General features: G+C 41.3%; 1 protein-coding gene across 1 annotated transcript in view; it reads left to right on the forward strand.

The window, feature by feature from the left end:
* Positions 1 to 514: 514 nt before the first annotated feature.
* The window catches only part of HACD3 (3-hydroxyacyl-CoA dehydratase 3), a 37,190-nt gene continuing 14,659 nt past the window's right edge, over positions 515 to 23,045 (forward strand). The window contains exons 1-5 of the mRNA XM_049613768.1: positions 515 to 750; positions 17,562 to 17,604; positions 19,503 to 19,576; positions 20,854 to 21,018; positions 22,710 to 22,761. Of these exons, the coding sequence (XP_049469725.1) occupies positions 664 to 750; positions 17,562 to 17,604; positions 19,503 to 19,576; positions 20,854 to 21,018; positions 22,710 to 22,761 (421 nt within the window). The 5' untranslated portion in view covers positions 515 to 663. The remainder of the gene's footprint in view (positions 751 to 17,561; positions 17,605 to 19,502; positions 19,577 to 20,853; positions 21,019 to 22,709; positions 22,762 to 23,045) is intronic.

Below are 23,045 nucleotides of genomic sequence, written 5' to 3' on the forward strand. Positions count from 1 at the left end.
CGGGCCTTTACATTTACTCTTCCCTCTTAGAACACCTTTCCACCCTCTTCCCATACTCCTTCCCCTATAATATCATCATTCTTATTGTGTCTGTAATTACAGGATTTCGAGACAGCAGGGACTGTGTCTTACTGCTTTAGTTCCAGTGTTTAGCTTCGAAGCCCAGCGCAATTAATAGGCTCTCAGTAAACGTTGAAATAAATAGGTGATAGAACGGGGCGATCTTCCAGATACATCAGTCCCAATCCCTTTCTCACGCTGATTAGTTCTTTATGAGTCTCCGGGACTTTTCATTTTTAAGCCTATCTTAAAACATCGTCCCGGAGAAGAGGGGAAAGGGCCTTGCATGCACCTGCTGACTCCCAACTCCCCAAACCGCTGTATCAAGCTCTGGCGTCACTCGTGCTGGGCCCGCCCCTTCCCACTTCTGCGCCCCGTGCCGCCCCCGCCCTGCTCGCGCCAAGGTCTAGAGCTCGCGCCACCGTCCCCCTCCCCCGTCATTGCGCAGGCGCAGCCTGCGAGCGTGGGGTGTCTCGAGGTTGGCGGCTGCCGGCGCTCAAGAGCGCAGGGGTTTGTGGCCTGCGTTCGACCGGCACCAGTCTCTCACTCTCCGAGGCAGCGAGGCGCAGCGATCCGTCTCCCCGCGCCCCGTGCGGTGTGGCCATGGAGAATCAGGTGCTGACGCCTCACGTCTACTGGGCTCAGCGACACCGCGAGCTGTATCTGCGCGTGGAGCTGAGTGACGTACAGGTAAAGGCCGCTGCGGGCGGCGGGACGAACGCGGGGTCGCAGCTCCCGGGACCCGCCGACCCTCGCCACTCTCTTTGTCCCAGTGCGCGCTGGAGAGCCTGCAGTGCACCAACGGGTTCGGCGACGCGGTGCACTTTCGGCGTCCAGGCCCGGGCAGGGACTGGCCCTGGTCGAGGCGCACCCGCACACCACGGGCCTGGGGCGCGACCCCCTGAAGGCTGCAGGTACCTTCGGGTGCTGCGTGAGTCCTGCGCGGGTCTCAGAGGCTGCCCGGGCCTTCTCTTTGTTCGCAGTTTGAGGCCTGATGGAGCCCGAGCCCGGCCCTGGAGGCCTGGCCGCCGGGGTTCGAGTTCGCCAAGGCCCTTGGAGACGTGGGATGAGCTCGTTGGGCCAGGGGTTCAGAGTGACCGTGGCTTGCTAGGACGCCTGGCGTTCGCCTGAGAGGTCCAGCTGGGCCTGTCCGACATTCACACGGCCCGCCGCTGCCCCAGAGGGGCCACACCCACCTTCCAACCGTTCAGTGATGGAAATCATTCTTGTTAATTTTAATTTTAAAATCCGGGGGACCCTGAGAAAGTGATCCTCCCCCCCCATTCTGAAGGCTATGAGCTCAGGTTTGAGGAGTTGCATAGAGAACTTAAAAATTAAGTTACATCGAACATTTATGTTTGATTTCCTTAGCCTCCTCCATGAACAAGTTGTTGCCTCCTAAATGGTGGAGATCCCAGGACCTGTGTAGCCCCTGCCTCTGTCCAGAGCATCCAGGATTCCAGTCTTTGAGAAACTGGAGTTTTCAGTCTGGAATGTTCTTTCTCCAGTCATCCTTACTCCCTACTTCTCCCTGATATCTATGGCAATTTGTAACCTCCTTCACTCCACTCAGCTCACTGCCTCTGAGTCAGGCGTTTGTGCTTCTGTCCCTCTGCCTGCCTGGCATATTGTCTTGTGAAGTGCGCGTAGGTGCTCTTTCAGTGTAGATTTGAATTTGTTGAATTGAATCTGTTTCTGGAATTTAAACCTGTTTTCCCGTTGAAAGATAAAGACAATACCGGCCAGAATGCCTTTAAATAGGATGTGACATTGCATGGTGTGTCATTTAATGTATTAAACCAGACTGAATTATATTTTTGCGTCAGAAGATGAGTAAATGTTCTGTGCTCTTCATGGTGTTGTAATAAAGAAGGAAACAAACAAAATCTTTGTTGATGGGAATCAAAGTCCCCATTTGGAGAGGGTTCTCACTCAATGAGTGTGGAATGTGTGTTAGTTATGACAGTCTCTTGTTAAAAAGTATTTAGTCAAGCATTATGTAGACCAGTTAAACTCAGGCCCTGTCCTCTCTAGATGTTATCATGTAATAAGGATGTACTATTCTGGAATACTTTTGAAGCTGCAAACACTAAAGGTGTTTTAAGGGCATAGGGGGGTGGTGGTGGAAAGAAATAGAAATTAGTTGGACAAATGAAAGAATGCATCATACTTATGTTTGTCTTAAGAGATCTCAACCTCTTAGTTAAGAAGTATGAACACATGTTCATCACACTTGGTATGTTTAGAAACACGAAAAGTTTACATTTGAAATGTGTTATAGATAAGGAAATGTAAAGGTGGAGGAAGAAAATGGAAGTTTCTTTTGGATAGAGAATCCTTTTATGTTTGGGAAAGAATACATTTTTCCTCCAAAAGCAACATGTTAGTACCGTTCGTAAAAGAAATCCTCTACCTTGTGTGGGGTACTAGAGATTTATAAAGATGAGTCAGATAGTCTCAGCCTTCCAAGGGCATACTGTCTAGAAGAAGCATATTATCTTATACAAACAAAAAGTTTTGTGTATGGGTATGTTTATTGGTAGAATTAGAGTTGACTATGAACCAGGTCTCCTTTAACCTGGTGTTAAAGGAATTTGTTACCTCTCTTTTGTTTAGTTAGACATGACCTTCAGAAATGAGATGAAGTGTTCTTTTCAAACTGAGATTGGAAGAACTTTCCAGAAAGAGAAAGGCATAAACTTTTGGGTTTTCTGACTTGTACCGTGTCAATGCATGACAGCCAAAGACTGCCAGAGAAACACCTCTAGTTGAACAGGTTGGGTTTATTATTCATTCCAGCAAGGAGAGTATAGCCCATGGGGGACAATGGTGTCTCATTAAGGGGGTTGGAACTGATTGTAGGATTTGGATGCTGTCAGAAAACAGGGACAATTCTGTGGTTGGTTATCTGCATACATCTTATCTGTTGGGAGGAGAGACTAGCAAAAGAATAAAAATAATTGGTAGAGAAGTAGCAGTCACTCATTTTGGCCAAGAGAGAAAGGGTGTCTGGTATTTTGTGGGTAGCGTAGTGGCCATGTTTTTGTCTGTGCTTACCCAAAATTATGAAATGACCTTTGTCTTATTTCATTAACGTTTCATAATAACCTTGTCCGAGGTTGGTATTCTGTGCCATTATGCCTAATAGGAGAATAATGTGGCCAAGCTGTGACAGGCCACCCTCTGAATGTCAGGGGCTGCTCTTTTCTTTTTAATTTCTCACTTAACTGCCCAGTGCAGGGCTGTGGACCTGTGGTTCAGGGTCCGAGTGAAGCAATGCACTTATTCAGTGAAAACCATTTGCAGCCTGCCTACTACTCTTATCTCATTAAGCTAGGTGCTGGGTTTTTGGACAGCTCTCTGTTGCTCCCTGCTTTCTGGCATGTTTCACAGCTTCTAGGTTAGTGAGTTTTCGTGTTGAATTCCAATTGGGGGCAGCAGCTCCCCTCCCCTCCCTTTCTGAGACACAAAGAACTGTCCAGTTTTCACGTCTCCATTCTGTCTTTGGAGGTACAGGGTTAGTGGCTGCGGAGAAACCACTACTGATGTGAGGAGGAATAGTATACAGTAAAGGCTTCAACTGCAGCATTGTCTGAGTCTGAGGTAAGCAGTAGCAAAGATGCCAGCTGGAGTCCAGGGGGCTAGGGCAGAGTCCTTTTCACAACAGAGTTTACTTTCAAGATAAGCATAACATACAGGTTTGTGCCAGCCACGGCAACTATAGTTGTTAGAGCATTTGTTCATTTATCAAGGTTTTTGTTTGTTTTAAAGTTATATGGGAACAAAGTGCATACCTCTGTTCGGGAGCTGTTTGGCAGATACTGTTGTTGTCCTTAGTTGTTAGACAGTCTGTTAGAAAGAGTGGTAACTGAAGACATGAGGTTGGGTTCTTGCTCTTCTACCTACCGTCTAGAGGCCATGGATAATTCACTTAACCCTTATGTGTCTCAGGTTCTTCACACAAATTTTGAATACCCCTCATTCATAGGATTTTTTTGAAGTTTGAATTGGATCATGGATTTGAAAGTGCTTTGTAAATTCTAGTTTGCTATTCAAATGAAAGGGATTATATTGTGATGTTAAACCTTAGATGAGAGAAACCAAAGAGCAGTAGAACAAGGTAGAGTCTATTAGCAGAGTTATCCGTATATGGTATCATACGTATTGTACGACAGAGGTGGCTTTGCGTATTAATAGGGGAAAGGATGAACAATTCGGGAAATTATTTGGGGATGATTGGTAATCCAGATAACAAAATGAGGGGCCCCTGGGTGGCTCAGTCTGTTCAGCATCTGACTCTTGATTTTGGCTCAGGTCAGGAGCCTGTTTAAGATTCCCTCTCTCCCTCTGCCCCTCTCCCCTGTTTGCACACACTCTCTCTCTCCAAAATAAAAAATAAGAAACCCCCAAACAACAACAGCAATGGCAACAACAACAACAAAACACAGATAGCAAAAAGATAAAATAAGATCTTGCCTTATGTCATACACAAAAGTTAATTCCAGGTGGGTTAATGACCTGAATGCAAAGCAAAACTACTAAAAGAAAATATAGGAGACTGTCTTTACCGTATTGGACCAGAGAAGAATGTGTTAAATAAGACACACAAAGCATAAACCCTAAAGATTAACAAATTTAAGACAAACCTGAAGAAGATATCTACAGCACATATCACCGACAAACGATTAACGTCGGAAATATATAAAGAACCACTACAGATCAATTAGGAAAAGACATATTACCCATTAAAAAGGGGGCAGAAAATATAAGCAATTCAGAGTAAAAGGAAACAAGAATGGCCAGTATACCTGAGAAGATGCTTGATCTTAGTTATAATCAGGGACACGTAAATTGAAGGGATAGTGTTTGTTAGTAAACCGATATTTCTTAGATTGGGAGAGATGAAAAGTCTAACATTATCGGTTGTTGGTGAGATTGTTCAGCAATGGGACATTTTTATACAAGTCCCCCTCTGTCAAAGACCACCAGAAACACCTTGTTTTAACAAGTGGCTTTATTGCTTGTTTCAATGAGGGAGAACACGTATTGGGGACTCTTGGGGTATCTCAGTAAGGAGGTGTTAGAAATAAGTGATAATAGGATTTGGGCTTTGGTTGGATGTTTGGGAAAGGGTCTAAGGAAGTAGGGATTCATTTTAGATTGGATGCTGTAGAAAATGGGGACATTTCTATGATTGGATACCTTGTGGATGGCATAGTGACCTGTTCTTAGACAAAATTATGAGTTGACCTTACTTTGTGTCATTTTATCATGGTCTCAGAGAAACCTGAGGTCAGCTGGTTTTATTTGAGACTATTTGTGTAGGAGAGCAAAAATGGCTTTGCTGTGAGCTTTAGAACAGCTTGTAATAATTTTGAGATCTAGCTGTGAATGTCAGATCAGTTTCAGCTGTCAGGGCTGCTTATTTTCTTTTTTTAAAAACAGTTTTAAAAGTCCTAAATATCATTATATATATAGTTCACTCTTCTGTACATGTAAGTTTAAGCAAAATAAATTAGTGAAATTATTTCTAAACCATCTTCATATTTTAGGACTCACTCTTCTGAATCACCTTCAGCTCAGAGATGTCACTGTCCCTGCTTTCCACATGGTATCATCCTCTGTGCCATTAAGAGGACCAGAAATGCAGCATTTCTGAGAGAGTGCTCTACATGAGCATTGTTTTTTTTCAAGTCATCAGAACCTATTTATAAGTTTTGATGCGGGCACTTCTTGATGTTACCAGAAGATGTCAACAGAACATTTCCAGAATAGAATCAGGACTCCTACTCCTTCCTCAGATGGCCTGCAAGTGGTTTGTTGACTGAAAAACTGAGTTACACCCGTGTCGCCATGCCATCTGGGACAATAGCCAAATTCACAGGTTCAGGCAGTGACAACCACGTCATGGCTGCCACTTTACGAGAGCACTTGTAAGGTGCCACTATCTATGGTAGTATATATCCTGATTTTAGAGATTTTAAATGTGAAAAAAATGTGCACTTCAGAATTGCTGAAATATAACAGAATTTGGAGTTGTCAGCTAATAAGTTGTAGTATTTAAATTCCTGAGACAGGATGAGCTCACCCAGGTAGAGACTGTAGATCAGAGGTTACCAACTCAAATGCCCAAAATACCGCGTAGCGATTAGGAGCCTGGGTGTCTCTTTTTCCCTTGATTTGAATCTCGGTTTTGCCACTTGCTGATCTCGTTATCCTGGGCAAGTTACAAAGCCTCTGTAAGCCTTAGTTTCCCATTTGTAAAATCGTTGTAATAGTACCTATTTTACCTGTTTCTGCGTGTGAGCTAGTAATGTGAAACACTTTAAATGATACCTGGCAGGGGCACCTGGGTTGGCTCAGTTGGTTAAGTGTCGGACTCTTGGTTTCGGCTCAGGTCATGACCTCACGGTTCGAGGGTTTGAGCCCCGAGTCCAGCTCCGCACTGACAGTACGAAGCCTGCTTGAGATTCTCTCTCGCTCCCCTTCTCTCTGCCCCTCCCCTGCTCGTATGTGTTCTTTCTCTCTCTCAAAATAAATAATAAACTTAAAAAATTTTTTTAAACGATATGTGGCATATAGTGAGTGCCAGTAAATGTGAAGTGAGCTGGGTGGGGAGTGTGGTCAGTTGGAGAGAATAGGGTTCATCTTACAGAGGGAGCTACTGTTGTGCAAGAATGCAGATCTGAGGTTGGCATCTAATTCTCTAATTTGTGGAAGAGAAGCTGGAAATCCAGATTTTTTTTAATGAAAAAAAGTCATAGTTTTACACTGAAGTTATTGAGCAAATGTATGTAAATGCCTACTGTGTGCTTGGGAGTCTTCTAGACTCAGATTCTGGGACTTGGGCATGAGCCAAGGCAGACGGAGGTCCCTCCTCTTATGAAGTTTATGTGCTGACACTGGTGGTGGTGGAAGAGTGATAATAGAAGTAAACAAGTTCATCGAATAGTTTGAGCTAATAGTGAATGTTACGGAGAAAGCCAAACAAGACAAATAGGAGAAAGTATCATGTGAACCGCCTCAGACTGGGTTGTCAGCGAAGCTGTCTGAGAAAGTGTCATGTGAGCAGAGACCTAAATGTGAAGAAGCCATGCAAAATGATGAGGACTGAATGTCACAGAGAGAGGGAACAGCTCCTGCAGAATCCCTGGGTGGGAAGTACTTGCTGGTGAATTCAGATGAAAAATTAATACATAAATAAAAGAAAAATAATTTCTGCAGGCCATATAAAATATTGTGGGTGTAATTTGGCCCGATGCCAGTTTATGACAGAAAACTGATAGACATTAAAAACTGGAAGAGGGTCAGCTGGGTGGCTCAGTCAGTTAAGTGTCTGACTTTGGTTCAGGTCATGATCTCGCAGTTCGTGAGTTTGAGCCCCATGTTGGGCTCTGTGCTGACAGCTAGGAGCCTGGAGCCTGCTCCGGATTCTGTGCCTCCCTCTCTCTCTGCCCCTCCCTTGCTCATACTCTGTCTCTCTTTCTCTCAAAAATAAATAAACGTTAAAAAAAATTAAAAACAAAAAAACTGGTGGAGATAGGAAGCAGCCCAGCGTTGAGTCCTGAGCTACTCAGCCATTTAGAAGTTGAGCAGAGGAGAAAGAACAGCAAAAGATAGAGAAGGAGTAGCCTGTGAGGCATAAAACCCAGTGTACTGTGATATTCTAGATGCCAGGGGATAGGGGTGTTTCTGTGGGGTGTATTCAGCTGTGTCCAGTGATGCTCACAGGTTGAACATGTCTATTGGATTTCCCAGCATGGAGGTTATTGATCTTGATAATAACAGTTTCAGTGGAATGGCAGGGATGGAGGCTAGATCCGAGTAGATTTAAGAGTAAGTTTATGGTGAGGAAGAAGTAATGATTATAGATAACCTTTAAAGAAGTTTTTTCTGGGAGGGGGGAAGGGATGGGCGGAGAAATCAGTGGTGCAGCATTTTGGAGTTCAGAGATAAGAGGAAGGCTTTCTTTCTAAAAGATGTGGGCCTTGAGCTGCGTTGTTTTTAGAGAGCGCACAAGCAGGGGAGAGGCAGAGAGAAAGGGAAACACAGAATCAGAAGCAGTCTCCAGGCTGTGAGCTGTCAGTACAGAGCCAGATTGGGGCTCCAGCCCACGACTGTGAGATCATGACCTGAGCTGAAGTCGGACGCTTAACCGACTGAGCCACCCAGGCGCCCCGCGTTTTAAAGTGTAAGTAGAATTTGGATTCCAAAAAGGGAGATTGACGGGGATATGTACTGTTATGTTTACCCAATTGAATATAATGCAGCTGTAAAAAGAACAAGTGAGGTCTCTATGAACTGGTGAGGATTGGGTTAGGTGAAAAAAGCAGGTATGTGAGAATGTATATTATATGCTACCTTTAATGTAGAATGAAAGGGATACAAGAATATCTGGGTGTATTTACTTATTTTTTGGAAGACGTGTACGCATACGTATAAAGGAAAGATTCACCGGAAACTACTGAAATGGTTACCTATAGGTGGTGAGTGGGAATGTGGTAGAGGGAGATAGCTTTAAGACAGGACTTCTGAAGATACATTTCTACAAAGTTTGACTTTTGGACAATGTGAGTATTTTACGTATTCAAAAATAGAACTCAATAAAAAAGAATACAGTGGCAAATCTTGAAATTCAAAAGTAGAATCAAAAGGACCTAACTATATTTCAAGTGGATACCATAGCCATCCAGATGAGTAAGTTAATGTAAGTAACAATTGAACACAGTACTCTGGTTCTTCAGTAGAATACATTCTGAGAACAAAAAGAACTGCAAAAAAATGTTATACTTTACTCAGTAGGTTTATTGTAAGTAAAAATAGATATATAATTCAGAAACTTTTTGAGGATCACACAAATAAGTAAATAGGTTAATGCTATTAGGAACCAAGATTTTCACTGTAAGTAAAAAGATAAAAATGTTGAGTGACAGAAGATGAGAAGCTCTATAATAGTAAATTTGAATTGGAAATTTAAATATGACAATGTGATTTTAAAAATTCCTAGCTAGACACTAAAAATGAGCATGGAGTATACCTCAATGTGCCAGATCCTGTTTCCTGAATTACCATTTCCCACTAAATGCACTAAGGCTCCTTGAAGAAATGGCAGAGTATTATAAGTCTGTGCTAGAGAAAAGTACATCCTCAAAGGCTACAAGGTCAAGTCAGAATAACATAGCAGCCAGTTTGAAGAGATTTCCACTGGCCAAATTTGTGATAATTTGAACATCAAAAAGAATAAGAATAGTAGTGGATTTTGGTAGAGAGGAGTAAAAAAGAAGACCCACCAGTTCATAGTGATAGTCAAAAAGAAATGAAGGTGGAGCTATGGGGGAGGCGGGGGAAGGGGACAGGAGGTAGGCGTGGTTAAGCACCAGGGATCTGTAACTGTTCAGTATCTTGACTGTGATGGATAGAAGAACCTATACTTGTAGTGAAGTTGTATAGAACTCACACACATACACACAAATGAATACAAGTTAAACAGGGAAACTATGAAGAAGTTGAGTGGATTGTATCAATATCAATATCCTGATTGTGATATTATACAATACGTATAATTATGTATGTTATGTACAATATGTGTACAATGTATAATTATGTAAAATATCATTGGGAGAAGCTGGGCAAAGAGTACAAAGGATCTCTCAGTGTTATTTCTTATAACTGCATGTAGATTTACAATGATCTCAATAAAAATTTCAATTTAAAATAAAAGAGGGAAGGGAGAGAGAAAGGGGAAAAAAGCTCTTCCTTACACAAGAATGCCAGCTTAAAAAAAAAAAATGAAGGAATGATTGAATTAGAAAATCGTTGTGGAGCCTCCAAATCAGGCAAGGATTAACAGTGGGTGACAGCTGGAGGAAAGAGTTAGAGAATAGGAGATGACAGTTAGATTACTTACTAATTGCAAAAGAAAAAGTACCTTTACAGTAGAGGGTTCTGGCAGTCCCCGTCTCTTAATCAAATGATCAAACTTAGTATCACCCATATGACAGTATTGGCTTCTTCTTATGATACCTTAAGAAGTATCCATATCAAAAAAAAAAAAAAAAGAAAAGAAAAAAAAAGAAGTGCCTATATCACTTATGAAGTATTCTTGTCAAAAATGGTTAATATGAAGGAATGTACAGACAAATCCAGGACATGATATATTTTCTAAGACAACTGGCACGGATTAAACATAATAAAAGTAGAAGTCTGTATTAGGTTAAGATAGACATTAAACAGTCAAATGGGATTTATGATCCTTGATTGGATTCTGGATTGTTTTTTTTTAAAAAGTATACATGTAGTAGTGGTTTAAAGGCACCCATATCAAGAGCTCAGTTGAGAAGTGGACTCTATTTTCTCTTCCTTTGAATCTGGACAGGTCCTGTGGCAGCTTAACTAGTAGAATGCTGCAGAGTGATGCTGCAGTGAGTTCTAGACCTAACTTTTTTTTAAGAGAACTGCCAGCTTATGCTTTCTCTCTCTTAGAACACTTGCTATTGAGACATTCCTTCCCAGAACTCAGCAGCCCCACTGTAAGAAACCCAGATCACAGAGAGAGGTCACACACACAGGTACTCTGGTCAGCAGCCCTAGCTGAACTCCCAGATGACAAGCAACATCAACTCTGAGCCATGTGAGTGGATGTTCAGCCCAATATACTATATATAGGCCTAGCCAGCATCCCGGGGAGCCAGCCGTCCATCTGAGCCCAGTCAACCTGCATAGTTTCGCTTCAAGCCTCCAAGTTTTGCGTTACAGTTGAGAACTGAAACAAGTAAACGTTTTTATTCAGACAGTTGTTTGAATATAAACTGGTTGTTAGATGATACAGAATTTTTGTTCTTCAGTGTGAGAAAATTGTGGTAAGTATGTAGGAGAACATCGTCCTTTTTAGAAGAAGCGTGCTCAAATGTTTAGGGGCGAAGCGTCACGATGTCTGCAACTCATTGTGAGATGATTCAGAAAAATCATGTAGTAGAAAACGCAAGTGTGATTAAATACAAGCAATTGATGAATGGCATATGAGTATTCATTACACTCTTTTTTTTTTCCCTCACTTTTTAAAGTGAACTTAAAAATTTCCAAAATAAAACACTGGGTTGAGACGCTTTTTGGCACGGATGCCCAACACCCACCTCTATGTTTGCTAATTCACTTAGAAGGACTCATGGGATTCAGCATATGGTTGTACTCCTGGCTAAGGTTTATGACAGTGAAAGGGTATATGATCAGCAAAGGATAAAAACACAGTGGAGCGTGGAGAAATCCACGCACAGGGCTCCTCATCCTCCTCTTTCCTGTGAGGTTGTATACTTGAGTTGCTCTTTTTCCCAGCAGTGAAAAATGCAGTGACTTTTATGTAATGTTTCTGTCCATGGAAGCCCCTTACAGATGCAGCATCCATGTACCAAAATTGTAGACTCCCAGAAGGAAAGTTGGTGTTCACCATTAATCACATTGTAAGCACAATCTAGGCACAGTGAACCAACTGTTAGGTGATGGAGGAAAGCCAGGTTCCCAGATGCCAGCCAAGGGCTGATTTTGGAAACAGTCCCTTTTAAAGATAGCAGCCCCATGGTTGCTATGTAACTTTTTTGTGCATATATTAATCACACACGTGCAAAATGAAATACGAATGGTTTAAATGAGATCTAAATGTCTAAAGGCTTAGGTAGCAGATAGTTCCCTGAACTCTGTAGCTCTGTCAGAAATTATGAAAATGGGATGCATTGATTTAACTTCAGTTCACTAGTTGTTGAGATAGTAGGAATTCAGAGATGAATAAGAGATAGCCCCTGCCATCATGGAGCTCAAGTCTAGAGGGGCCCATGCACCAATAAACAATAATTGCAGAACAGTGTGACAATTATTGTAATGACAATAAAGACAAAGTAGTAAGGAAACTATTAATGTTGGAGGTGAGTAGGAGAGAAGAGGAATTAATATTTGGCCTGGACTTTGAAAGATGAATAGTATTCAACAGATAAGGAAGCTTAGAAGGGCATTCTAGTCAGAGGAAGAAAAGCAACCGGAATATGAGTGCTTACTAGCTGCCAGACTGTGCATGTTACTGTTCAATTCTTGCAACAATTTTGTGAAAAAAGTGGTGTTACTGTTGTTTTAAAAATAATGATGGCTGCTGGGGTGCCTGGGTGGCTCAGTTGGTTAAGCGTCTGAGTCTTGAACTGGCTCAGGTCATGATCTCAGGTTCGCGAGTTTGAGCCCCGTGTTGGACTCTGTGTTGTCAGTGCGGAGCCCACTTCAGATCCTCTGTGTCCCGCTCTCTCTGCCCCTCCCCCACTCACGTGTGTGTGTGTGTGTGTGTGTGTGTGTGTGTGTGTGCGTGTGTGTGCGCACGCGCGCGTGCGCTCCTTCTCTAAATAAAGTTAAAAAAAAATAGTTGCTATGGATTTGAAAGTGAATGATAGAAATAAAAAGTGGTGTAATTAGGATTTGAACTCAGGTCCATCTAACTTCAGAGTCACCTTTTACCCTTTTCCCTAACCACTCCTCTTTTCATAAGTAAAAGTACAATTTTTCTCTAGTGAAAGATGGGCTAGGTTGTGCAGATCCTAAAAACAACTAAAAATATTCAGTGAAAATCTGAAAATCTTAAAATCATCAAAGAGTGAACAGGTTAGAAATTAAAGTGGGAATTCTGGTAAAGCCGAATATAGAAACTGCTTTGCCCTGAGAACATTTGCTCAACTGAGTACACTTGAACTTTGCCCGACAGAGTGCAGGGGACAGAATAAGACCAAAGCCCATCGAATATGCAATATGTAACAGGAAACCCTTCTTTGCACAAACTACTTCAGAGGACTATACTCTTAGGGTAGCGATGACCTAGAAGTAAATCCATCCCATCCCCTCCTCCCCAGATGTCTTATTAGCACTGAGTAAAGTGGAGGAAAAGGTCCTTGAAGAGTTAAAATCATTAGTTGGCTCTTAAAAGATTATGTAGCTCAAATACACTGTACAGTTTTGGAGATCTAAAAATCCTCAAGTCATGAATTTAGTTTAAAGTGGTCTCAATTGGTAGAGCCCATAGGTGCCTGGCAGAAGCAAATGCGGATCCCTGTGGTATAGCGATGCTGATATCAGATAAGAATTTTAGACAAAATGTATTTTTAGAGATTGAATGGTCAGTTCATAATGATAGAGGTTTCAGTTCACCAGGAAGGCAAAACCATATTGTAGGTAACTAACGTGGCTTCAGTATTATGTAAAGTAACAGAAGTACAAGGAGAAATAGACGTTTACAGTAGTGTGATTTCTCAGTAATTGATAGAATAACAAGGTAAAATTCAGTAAAGATATAGATTATGTGAGTAAATAGTTACCAGTAAACCCAGTAGACATATGTAGAACCCTGTGTCTAACAATTCTAGAACACACATTCAAGTACACTCAGAACATTTACACGATTTGATTGTATACTGCTTCCTAATGCAAGTCTCCACAAATTTGAGAGGGTTCAAATCACACAGAGAATATCCTCTGACCACAATGCAGTTGAGGTAGAAATTGATAATAAGATGACTAGAAAATCTCATGTATTTTGGAAATTAAATACTTCTTAGTAACCCATGTATCAAGAAAGAAACAGTAATGAATATTAGAAAATATGTTAGACTGAATGATAATGAAAATAATAATTCAAAGCTTGAGAGATGCAACAAAGTAGAGGTTGGCAGGAAATTTATATTCTTTTTTTAAAAAATTGTAGTTGACAGGGGCTTGGCTGAGTGTCTGACTCTTGATTTTAGCTCAGGTCATGATCTCACGGTTCGTAGAATCAGCCCTGCATCGGGCTCTGCACTGACAGCGCAGAGTCTGCTTGGGATTCTCTCTCTCTCTGCCCTGTTCCCCCTCAAAATAAATAAATAAGCAAACATTTAAAAGGTTCTTAAATCTTAGCAAAGTATTTTCTTTTTTTTTTTTTTTTTGATAAATACCCAGAAGAAGAGTCGCTGGATTGTATGGTAGTTCTATTTTAATTTTTTGAGGAAACTCCATACTGTTTTCCATAGTGACTGCACCAATTTACATTCTCACCAACAGTACATGAGGGCTCCCTTTTTTCCACGTCCTCACCAAGATGTTTTTTTTTTTTCTTTTGGATAATAGCCATTCTGACAGGTGTGACATGATAATCTCATTGTACTTTTGATTTGCATTTCCCTGATGATTAGTAATGTTTAGCATCTTTTCATGTGTCTGTTGGCTATCTGTATGTCTTCTTTGGAAAAATGTCTATTCATATCCTGGGCCCCTTTTTTAAATTGGATTTTGTTTCTGTGTTGAGTTGTATATGAGTTCTTGATATATTTTGGATATTAATCCCTTATGGGATATATCGCTTACAAATGTTTTCTCCCATTCAGTAAGTTGCCTTTTTGTTTTGTTAATGGTTTCCTTCACTGTGCAAAAGCTTTCTGGTGTGATGTATTTGTTTGGTTTTGCTTTTGCTGTCCTTGCCTGAAAAGACAGATGTAAAAAGTATTTCAAAGATGAATGTCCAGGAATTTACTGCCTATGTGTTCTTTTAGAAGTTTTATTGTTTCAGGTCTTACATTTAAATCTTCAATCCATTTTGAGTTTATTTTTGTATACGGTATAAGAAAGTGGTCCAGTTTCATTCTTTTACATGTAGCTGTCCAGTTTTCCTGACACCATTGATTGAAGAGACTGTCCTTTTCTCATTGCATATTCTTGCCTCCTTTGCCATAGATTAATTGACCATGGAAGCTTGGGTTTATTTCTGGGTTTTCTATTCTGTTCCATTGATCTGTGTCTATCTTTGTGCCAGTACTCTACTGTTTGGTTACTATAGCTTTGTAGTATAGTTTGAAATCAGGCAGCATGATGCCTCCTGCTTTCTTCTTCTTTCTCAAAATTGCTTTGGCTATTTGGGGTCTTTTTGTGGCTCTGAACAAATTTTAGGATTATTTATTCTAGTTCTGTGAAAAATGCCATTGGTATTTTGATAGGGATTGAATTTAGTCTGTAGACTGTTATTGGTAGTATGGGCATTTTAATAATATTAATTCTTCCAATCTATGAGCCTGGAATATCTTTCCATTTATTTACATCATCTTTCAATTTTTTTCACCTGTGTCTTACAGTTTTCAGAATCCAGGTCTTTTACCTCCTTGGTTAAATTTATTCCTAGGTATTATATTCTTTCTGATGCAAGTGTAAATGAAGTTGTTTTCTTAATTTCCATTTCTGATAGTCCATTATTAGTGTATAGAAATGCAGCAGATTTCTGTATATTGATTTTGTATCCTGCAACTTGATGGAATTCATTTATTAATTCTAGTAGTTTTTTTGGTGGAGTCTTTAGAATTTTCTGTATTTATTAGCTTCATGTTATCTGCAAATAGTGACAGTTTTACTTCTTTTTTTTAACCAATTTGGATGCCATTTATTTATTTATTTATTTAGTCTGATTTCCAGTACTATGTTAGATAAAAGTGGGGACAGTGGGTGTCCTTGTCTTTGTGATCTTAGAGAAAAGCTTTCAGCTTTTCATCATTGAGTATGACATTAGCTATGAGTTTGTCTTATATGGCCTTTTTTATGTTGAGGTGTATTCCCTCTGTACACTCTTTGTTGAGAAGTTTAATCATAAATGATGATAAATTATATCATTGTATTTATCATTGGATGTTGGATTTTGTCAGATGGTTTTTTTATCTATTGAGATGATCATGTATGTGGCTTTTATCCTTCATTCTGTTAATGTGGTGTATCATGTTGATTGATTTTAGTATATGGAAACATCTTTGCATCCCTGGAATCAATCTCAATCATGGTGTATGATCCTTTTAATGTACTGTTGATTTAAGTTTGCTAATATTTTGTTGAAAATTTTTGTTTCTGTATTTATCAGAGATATTGGTCTGTAATTGTGTGTGTGTGTGTGTGTGTGTGTGTGTGTGTGTGTATAATCTCTTTTCTCTGGTTTTGGTATAATGGTAATGCTGGCCTCACAGAATAGGTTTGGAAGCGTTTCTCCTCTCCAAGTTTTTGGAATAGTTTCAGAAAGATAGGTATTAACTCTTCTTTAAATGTTTGGTGTTTACCTGTGAAGCCATCTGGTCCTGGACTTTTGTTTGTTAGTAGTTTTTTGGCTGCTGATTCAATTTTATTCATTTTTCCTTCCAAGTGATTTAGAGTATAGGAAACATACCCAGTTTGGGCAAGAAGTGACCTCAGTAGGAAATTTACCTCCAGACATTCTAGAACTTTAGATTTAATGAGAACAGCTATATCAAAACCCTGTTTCCATTACTGAGGGACTATGTCCCTGGAAGTGTAGCCTCTTTTACTGAGGTTTCCTAACTGCCTCTTCCTGTGAAAGAGAAGATCATCTAGATTTTTAGCTCCTTTCCGTGAGCATCTCAGCCTGAAGTCTGTACTCCCACTAGGGAGGTTCTTAACATAAAGCTCGGCCCAGTTGCTCGCCCCCACCTACCCCAGCCTTCGTTCTTTCCCTTTTCTTAACACTCTTGGCTGTGAATAGACCCTGCAGGCTCCCACTCCCCATGAGTATACCCCCTCTCCAACCTTCTCTCTGTCTTGTCGGTTTCCTTCAATGCATGATGGAGCTCTCAGCACAGAGAACTGAGCCTACAGGGGAAAAATTAAATGAATTAGTTATGTCACTGGAAACACGCTGCTCCCTGATTATTAACTTTGAGCTGGGAGGTAGGAGGTGAGTAGTTTCTTATCCATTGATAAAAGAGTTTCACTTTAAGTTATGAAGTTAAAGGCACGTATCAACTTCTGGGAATAAGTGAACAATTTGGAGAATTTAATCTCTTCTAGTGTTGGTTTGGATGGGGGCTAAGAGCATGAGGAGCATGAGGTGAGGGCACTGTACATTTCAATTTGAACCAATCCCCTGTGACTGTCAGCCCTTCTCTCTACTTGTTGGAATTAATTGACTCTTCATGTTGCATTATAGGCCCCACCTTTGGTGAAACTTGCCCCAGCCATTCGATTCTTGAGCTTGCTCTCTTATTAGTGCCCATAATACTCACTGCTTTTTACTACTCTCTTGGTTTTGAGCATATGTTATTTGATACTATTTGATATCTTCTCACAGGAAATGACTCATCTGTTCCACTAGATTCTGTGCCTCCACAGCTCAGGGACTGAGTCTTGGAGATCTGAGTATTCCCTGGAAGCACCTCACATAGCACCTTGTGCCATTTGCCATTAGCAGAACGAACTGACTCAGTATCTGATAGTTCTGCACAGTGAGAACAGTTTAGGGTTCTTCTTGCAGAAGCCTGCAATCTCAGATGGGTACGGATAGGCACGGAGAAATCCCGTACAGAGCTGTGAATAAACAACTAGATGTATTTTCTGGAGGAGGCGTAGGTAGGAGGTCAAGTCCCTAAGGGGGAAGGATGGAGGGAAGTAAGCCCGGTGTTAATTTCATTTTTCTCTTATTAAAATGCCCTTCTTGCATCCTTGGTCTCTTTTCACAGAATCCTGCCATCAGCATCACTGAAAATGTGCTGCATTTCAAAGGTCAGTATCCGGGCAAATGCTCCCCGCTTTCTACACAGCTACAGAGGCGTGGTGGTGGTTTCTTTTTCTTTTTGTCTATTTGTTTTATTCACTTTCTATTGATGCTCACCTCTCTGCTGCTCTTGGGGTAAACTAGATCATTTTGAAATACATGATTGAAAAAGTCAAAGAACTTATTTAAAGTCCCACTTTTCTCTTGGAGAGGCAGTAGATAGAGCAAGAAAGAATCCCGAGCTGGAAATCAGGAGATCTGTCTTCTAGTTCTAATCCCGCTATCACCTTGGACAACTTACTGCCTTCTGTGGACCTATAAAATGAAGGTATTTGGTTATAATCTGTGTTTCTCAAACTTTAGGACCTATGGACATCTGAAAATATGTCCTAAGGATCCTCCCAGGCCATAGGCCCCAGTTTGAGAAAACATGTTAAGAATTAAATATGGTCACTTTAAGTGATACTTGGCTCTATTGCAGCTGTGAACATGGCCACAAACACAGCCGCTAAACTTGTATGTCAGTAGTTGATTATAATGTAGCCATCTAGATGATCCAGACTATGATTTTTTTTTAAAGATTATAATCAAAACAAAAAATAGAAATTTTCTGAATAGATTTTGCAGCTCCCTGATATGGTACACTCAAAGGCCAGTTTAAGAAACATGGCATTCTGGATGATACCTCGAGCCTTTGCTGCTCTGACAGTCTTTGTTTCTGTGAACTTGCCTCTGTCTCCTTTCTCCTTAGTTCGTCAGCAGATATGCTGCTGAGCCTGAGAGGGTAGGTCCAGATTCATTGTCACCCAATGGGATGGGATTCTCCCTGCTCTCTCTTTGTTCTGGTTCTTTGGAATGCCATTACTAAGAGACTGGGGTTATGGGATATTGACGAGTTTCTGCTTTACTTGAGATTCCATCTACCTTGGTATATTTGCATGAAAGCACAGCCTGGCTTTCGTATCTGCTTTTCAAGATGAGAACACTTGTAGCAGCTCAGATTTTTGGGGTGTTATACATTTGGGAGAGGAAGTTGAGTGATGAAAGTGTATCTTGCCAGTTGGAGATTATGGACTGCTCAACCTTAAGGAATTCATGGTCCTAGAGAACAGTAGCCACCTGTATATAGCAGATATTAGGCAAGTTGTACCACATATGGCCAGATGAGGAATGAGAATCCAGGAGGGAACCAAATGATAGACGAGTCAGAGAGTTAGAGAGGAAGGGATGTCTAGCAGTCATTGGCACCTAGGCACGGCACCTGCTTGATTTGGGGAAAGGAGCCATGTCAAAGCACAGGAATGGTGTAATGGGCAACCCAGGGATTTTCATCCCAGATCCATTTATCCTCTCTTAGAAATGAGCCGAGGAAATTATATTTCTCTTTTTCATTCCTTTTGGGATGTGCTAAAGGAGAAGTGAGCGTCTCCTTTTTCTGTCGTTGGTAGGGAGATGTTAGATTCAGAGCTTTCTCTGAGACAGTCCAGCACTTCCGTGTTCTCCACACAACTCTCCTTAACTGCAGTCAAGAGAATACGCCCACCTGCTATTTCTCTGTTCTGAATTCAGCACCAAAGTAAATGTGAAAGTTAAATTTATATCTTTGTGATACCTTCGGCTTTGCTTTCTGTATTGCTTTTCCTGCCTCTTATTTGTACTGGGTATTATCAAGGCCACATTGGAAGATTCAGTAAATATTCTGGAACTGATCATTAGAAGGACATGTGGAGACTAAACTTTTGTCTGGGATTCGGCTTATCTAGCTGTCGAGTAGCTCTGCTCACAAGCCCCTACTCATTTTGGAAGGACCCATTACTATTTGTATGCTTCTGAAAGAACTGCACCAAGCTTTTGGATGGCCTTGCTCTGCCTGTTCACATTGTAACCCACATTTCTTTCTTTTTAGCTCAGGGACATGGTGCCAAAGGAGACAATGTCTATGAATTTCACTTGGAGTTCTTAGACCCTGTGAAACCAGAGGTATGTTTTCTCTTTTCTCACTTCCCTTTCCATTTTAGGAAATAAATACTAGTAGTTTAGTAAAATAGGAGGGCAAGGGTTGTGGGGGGAAATAAGATGAAAACCAAAGGAGAATATGGTTCTTTTATTGGGAACTGAGCCCAGATTTTAGCTGCAAAGGAGTAGGAAAGTCAGAGAACCTGAGGTGATTAGCAGTGCAAACAAGTCTCTTCACTTCTTTGAGTTACAATTTCCTCGTGTGTGTTAAATGGATGATTGGACTAAGTAATCTTTAGGGTCCTTTCCAGCTCTGATGTTCTGTGGTTTTTAGTGAAGACAGAGGGGTGTGGCGCTCACAGGGAGCAGAGTTACGTAAGCTAGGTAAAGCCCACGCCAGGGGCTTACTTTCATGTGACTTTGTCACAGGGGCAGTAGAAATCCGAAAAGGTGGAGGCAGCTGACCTTCAGAAAGAATGCTGGAAGTATAATTGAAGTTCCCTTTCTCTCAGAACTCGAGGAAGTTTTTCTGACAGGAAGAGAGAGAATCTCACAGATGGTGTATTGAAGTTTCTGGAATTACTCTCTTATCTCTGGGGGCCTGGGCATATTGACCTCTCTGTGCAGGAGGGGTCCGTTGTTTTGGTTGTTTTAATAGCCAGCAATAGTGTAAGGGATAGAGAACCTGTCATAGGTCTTGCCTTGGAGGTAAGGAAGGAAGAGGCTATGTGGAGGAATAATGAACTGGAACAGCCTCTCAGAATTTGAGTTTTGTTGGGAAGATGCCCTAGGCTGGTCCTTGTGATAGAGTTGTCATTATCCACTAAGTATCCACTAAGTTCCAGTCTTGAGTAGACCTTTCTAAAAAACGAGGGCTCGCTAGGCCAGGGAGTGTTGACCACTTGAATTCAGTCATCTTCATGGGAGAGAAATGTGGACAGTGAGGATGCACTGAGAGAGTGATTGGAAGTCATGCCTTGCATGATACAGGTCTGGCAGGAGGTTCGCCTGGTTTCCTCCAGGAAAACTGGAACTATATGCCTTTCTCACCCTGATTTCCTCTGAAGTCATTTGCTGGAGGAATCAAAGAAACAGAGCGCCATTCTTAGCAGTTCTTGGCTATCCCAGCCCTTGGTCCAGATGTTCTCCTTGCATCACGGCTTGTAGGAACGGAGGAGGAAGGGGAGTGAGCATATATTGTGAGCTTCTCTGGGTAGCTACACTGGCTTGGTGCACTTGTCGCAGGAGGAGTGAGGGATGGGAAGGCAAGGGCACTCTCACATTCTCACTTTCTCTTCTAGCCGGTTTACAAACTGACCCAAAGGCAGGTAAACATTACAGTACAGAAGAAAGTGAGTCACTGGTGGGAGAGACTCACCAAGCAGGAGAAGCGCCCACTGTTTTTGGCCCCCGACTTTGATCGCTGGCTGGACGAGTCTGATGCGGAAATGGAGCTCAGAGCCAAGGTCAGTAAGGACCTGGATCGTAGTAAAGATCTAGACAAATCATAAAGAACACAAGTTATTTGGGCTACCTCAGATACCTATTTGGTAGGTGTCTTTATCTATCTGATAGAATAAAGACAGATTGAGTTAAAGACACAAATTCAGTTAAAGACCTGGAAACATGGTTTTATGGAAGTACTGGACATGTGTTTTGTATTTTGTCTCTCATCTGGGGTGTGTCGAATGTTTTTCTTGTGATTAGATGGGGTGATGGGTTTGGGGGGAGGGAGACCACAGAGGTTTAATTCTTACTGTGTCATAGCAAGGGCACATACTATCAGCATGACTTATCACTGTTGATATTGATCTTGATCATCTGGCTGAGGTAACATTTGTCAGATTTCTCCACTGTAATGTTACTCCCCCACCTTTCTTTACTTTGTACTTTTTGTTTAAATTAAAAAAATATTTTTCAATGTTTATTTTATTTTGAGAGAGACAGACAGAGTGTGAGCAGAGGAGGGGCAGAGAGAGAGAGGGAGACACAGAGTCTGAAGGAGGCTCCAGGCTCTGAGCTGCCCGGCTCAAACCCACAGACCGCGAGATCATGATCTGAGCCAGTGTCGGACACTTAAACCGACTGAGCCACCCACGCGCCCCTACTGTGTACTTTTTGGATGGAAGTCACTGTGCATAGCCCATGCCAAAGGAGTGAAGAGTGATGCTTTCCAACTTTAGGGTAGAGTGTCTGCGTACTTTATTTGGAATTTTTCCACATGGGAGATTTATCGGGAGATTTATCTCCTCTTCCATTTATTTATTCAATAATTTGTTTATATCAGTATGGGCTGATGAATATTTTATATTTGGGTTATAACCCAGTACTATATTATTTATTTTTGTTGTTTGTGTTGTTCCAGCTTTGGCTTTTGGAAGCTTTTTCAGTTGACTCTTGTGTCCCTTTGACAAAGCTCCATCACTGTGGGGTGCTTTTTTTTTTTTTTTTTGACATTCTTAATTTCTAGCGCTATAAGCTGCTCCAGGCTTATCTTGTATATTCCCTGCTCCAGCCCTAGAGTCAGCCATTCTTCAAGGAGCTCTGTTCTTTTTATTGAAGGATAATAGTGGAAACCAAGATCTGGGCTCTAGATATTGCTTCTAGGCCCTCTTAGGTAACAGAATGAGCAACTAACTATATGCGTGCATGCAAATCCTACCTATATTTATAAATATTTCTGTATGTATCTATCTATATATCGACCAGATGTGGGTTCTTACTGATGTTGGTGACATGATTTTAGCTTCTGGAAAAATTATACTAAAAATCTGGAAGTCTCAGAAACAACAACAACAACAACCAAAACTGCTGTCTATTTACTGCCTTAAAATTCTGTTTAGTTCCTACGACCGTGACACATCTTCTGGGTGTCTTTTCCAGCTCCATGATTCTAAGACTATCCACTTTGTAGTTTGGAAGCCAGCTGATTGGTTTAATTCTGTGAGCATTGGAAGGGCATTCTATGATGCTAGCACTACCTAGTAGGAGGAGTCAGGCTTTCTGGCACCATTAGCTAGGCCGTTTGCCCCAGTGAAATATGAACACAATTGGAGGAAGTGGCTTTGAGGGAGTCAGATCACTTATCCTGCATGTGGACTTTTGCAAGCATCTGGGAATCCTAACCTGTGTTCTTGGAAATCTGTCCAAATTCTAGGAAGAAGAACGCCTAAATAAACTAAGAATTGAAAGCCAAGGCTCCCCTGAAAGTAAGTTGCCCCCACGGCCGTGGGAGTTACCAGTTAACTAATGATAGAGATGGGGGTATGGAGGGGTGTGAACAACTGAGCCACCTAGGTGCTCCCTGATGAAATGAATTCTTTAGGATGGGGAAGTATAATACATTTTTGTAGTTTTGAAGAGAAAAGTGTAGTTACATGTTGCGAAAACTCTGACTCTTTTGGCTTCGCAGGACTGGGTTGCGTTTAATTGAGCACACTATTTAGTGTGATTATTTGAGCATCAGCCAAGGGTTATATGCAGAATATCTGTA

The sequence above is a fragment of the Panthera uncia genome (genome assembly GCF_023721935.1).
Source record: "Panthera uncia isolate 11264 chromosome B3 unlocalized genomic scaffold, Puncia_PCG_1.0 HiC_scaffold_1, whole genome shotgun sequence".
Lineage (NCBI taxonomy): Eukaryota > Metazoa > Chordata > Mammalia > Carnivora > Felidae > Panthera > Panthera uncia.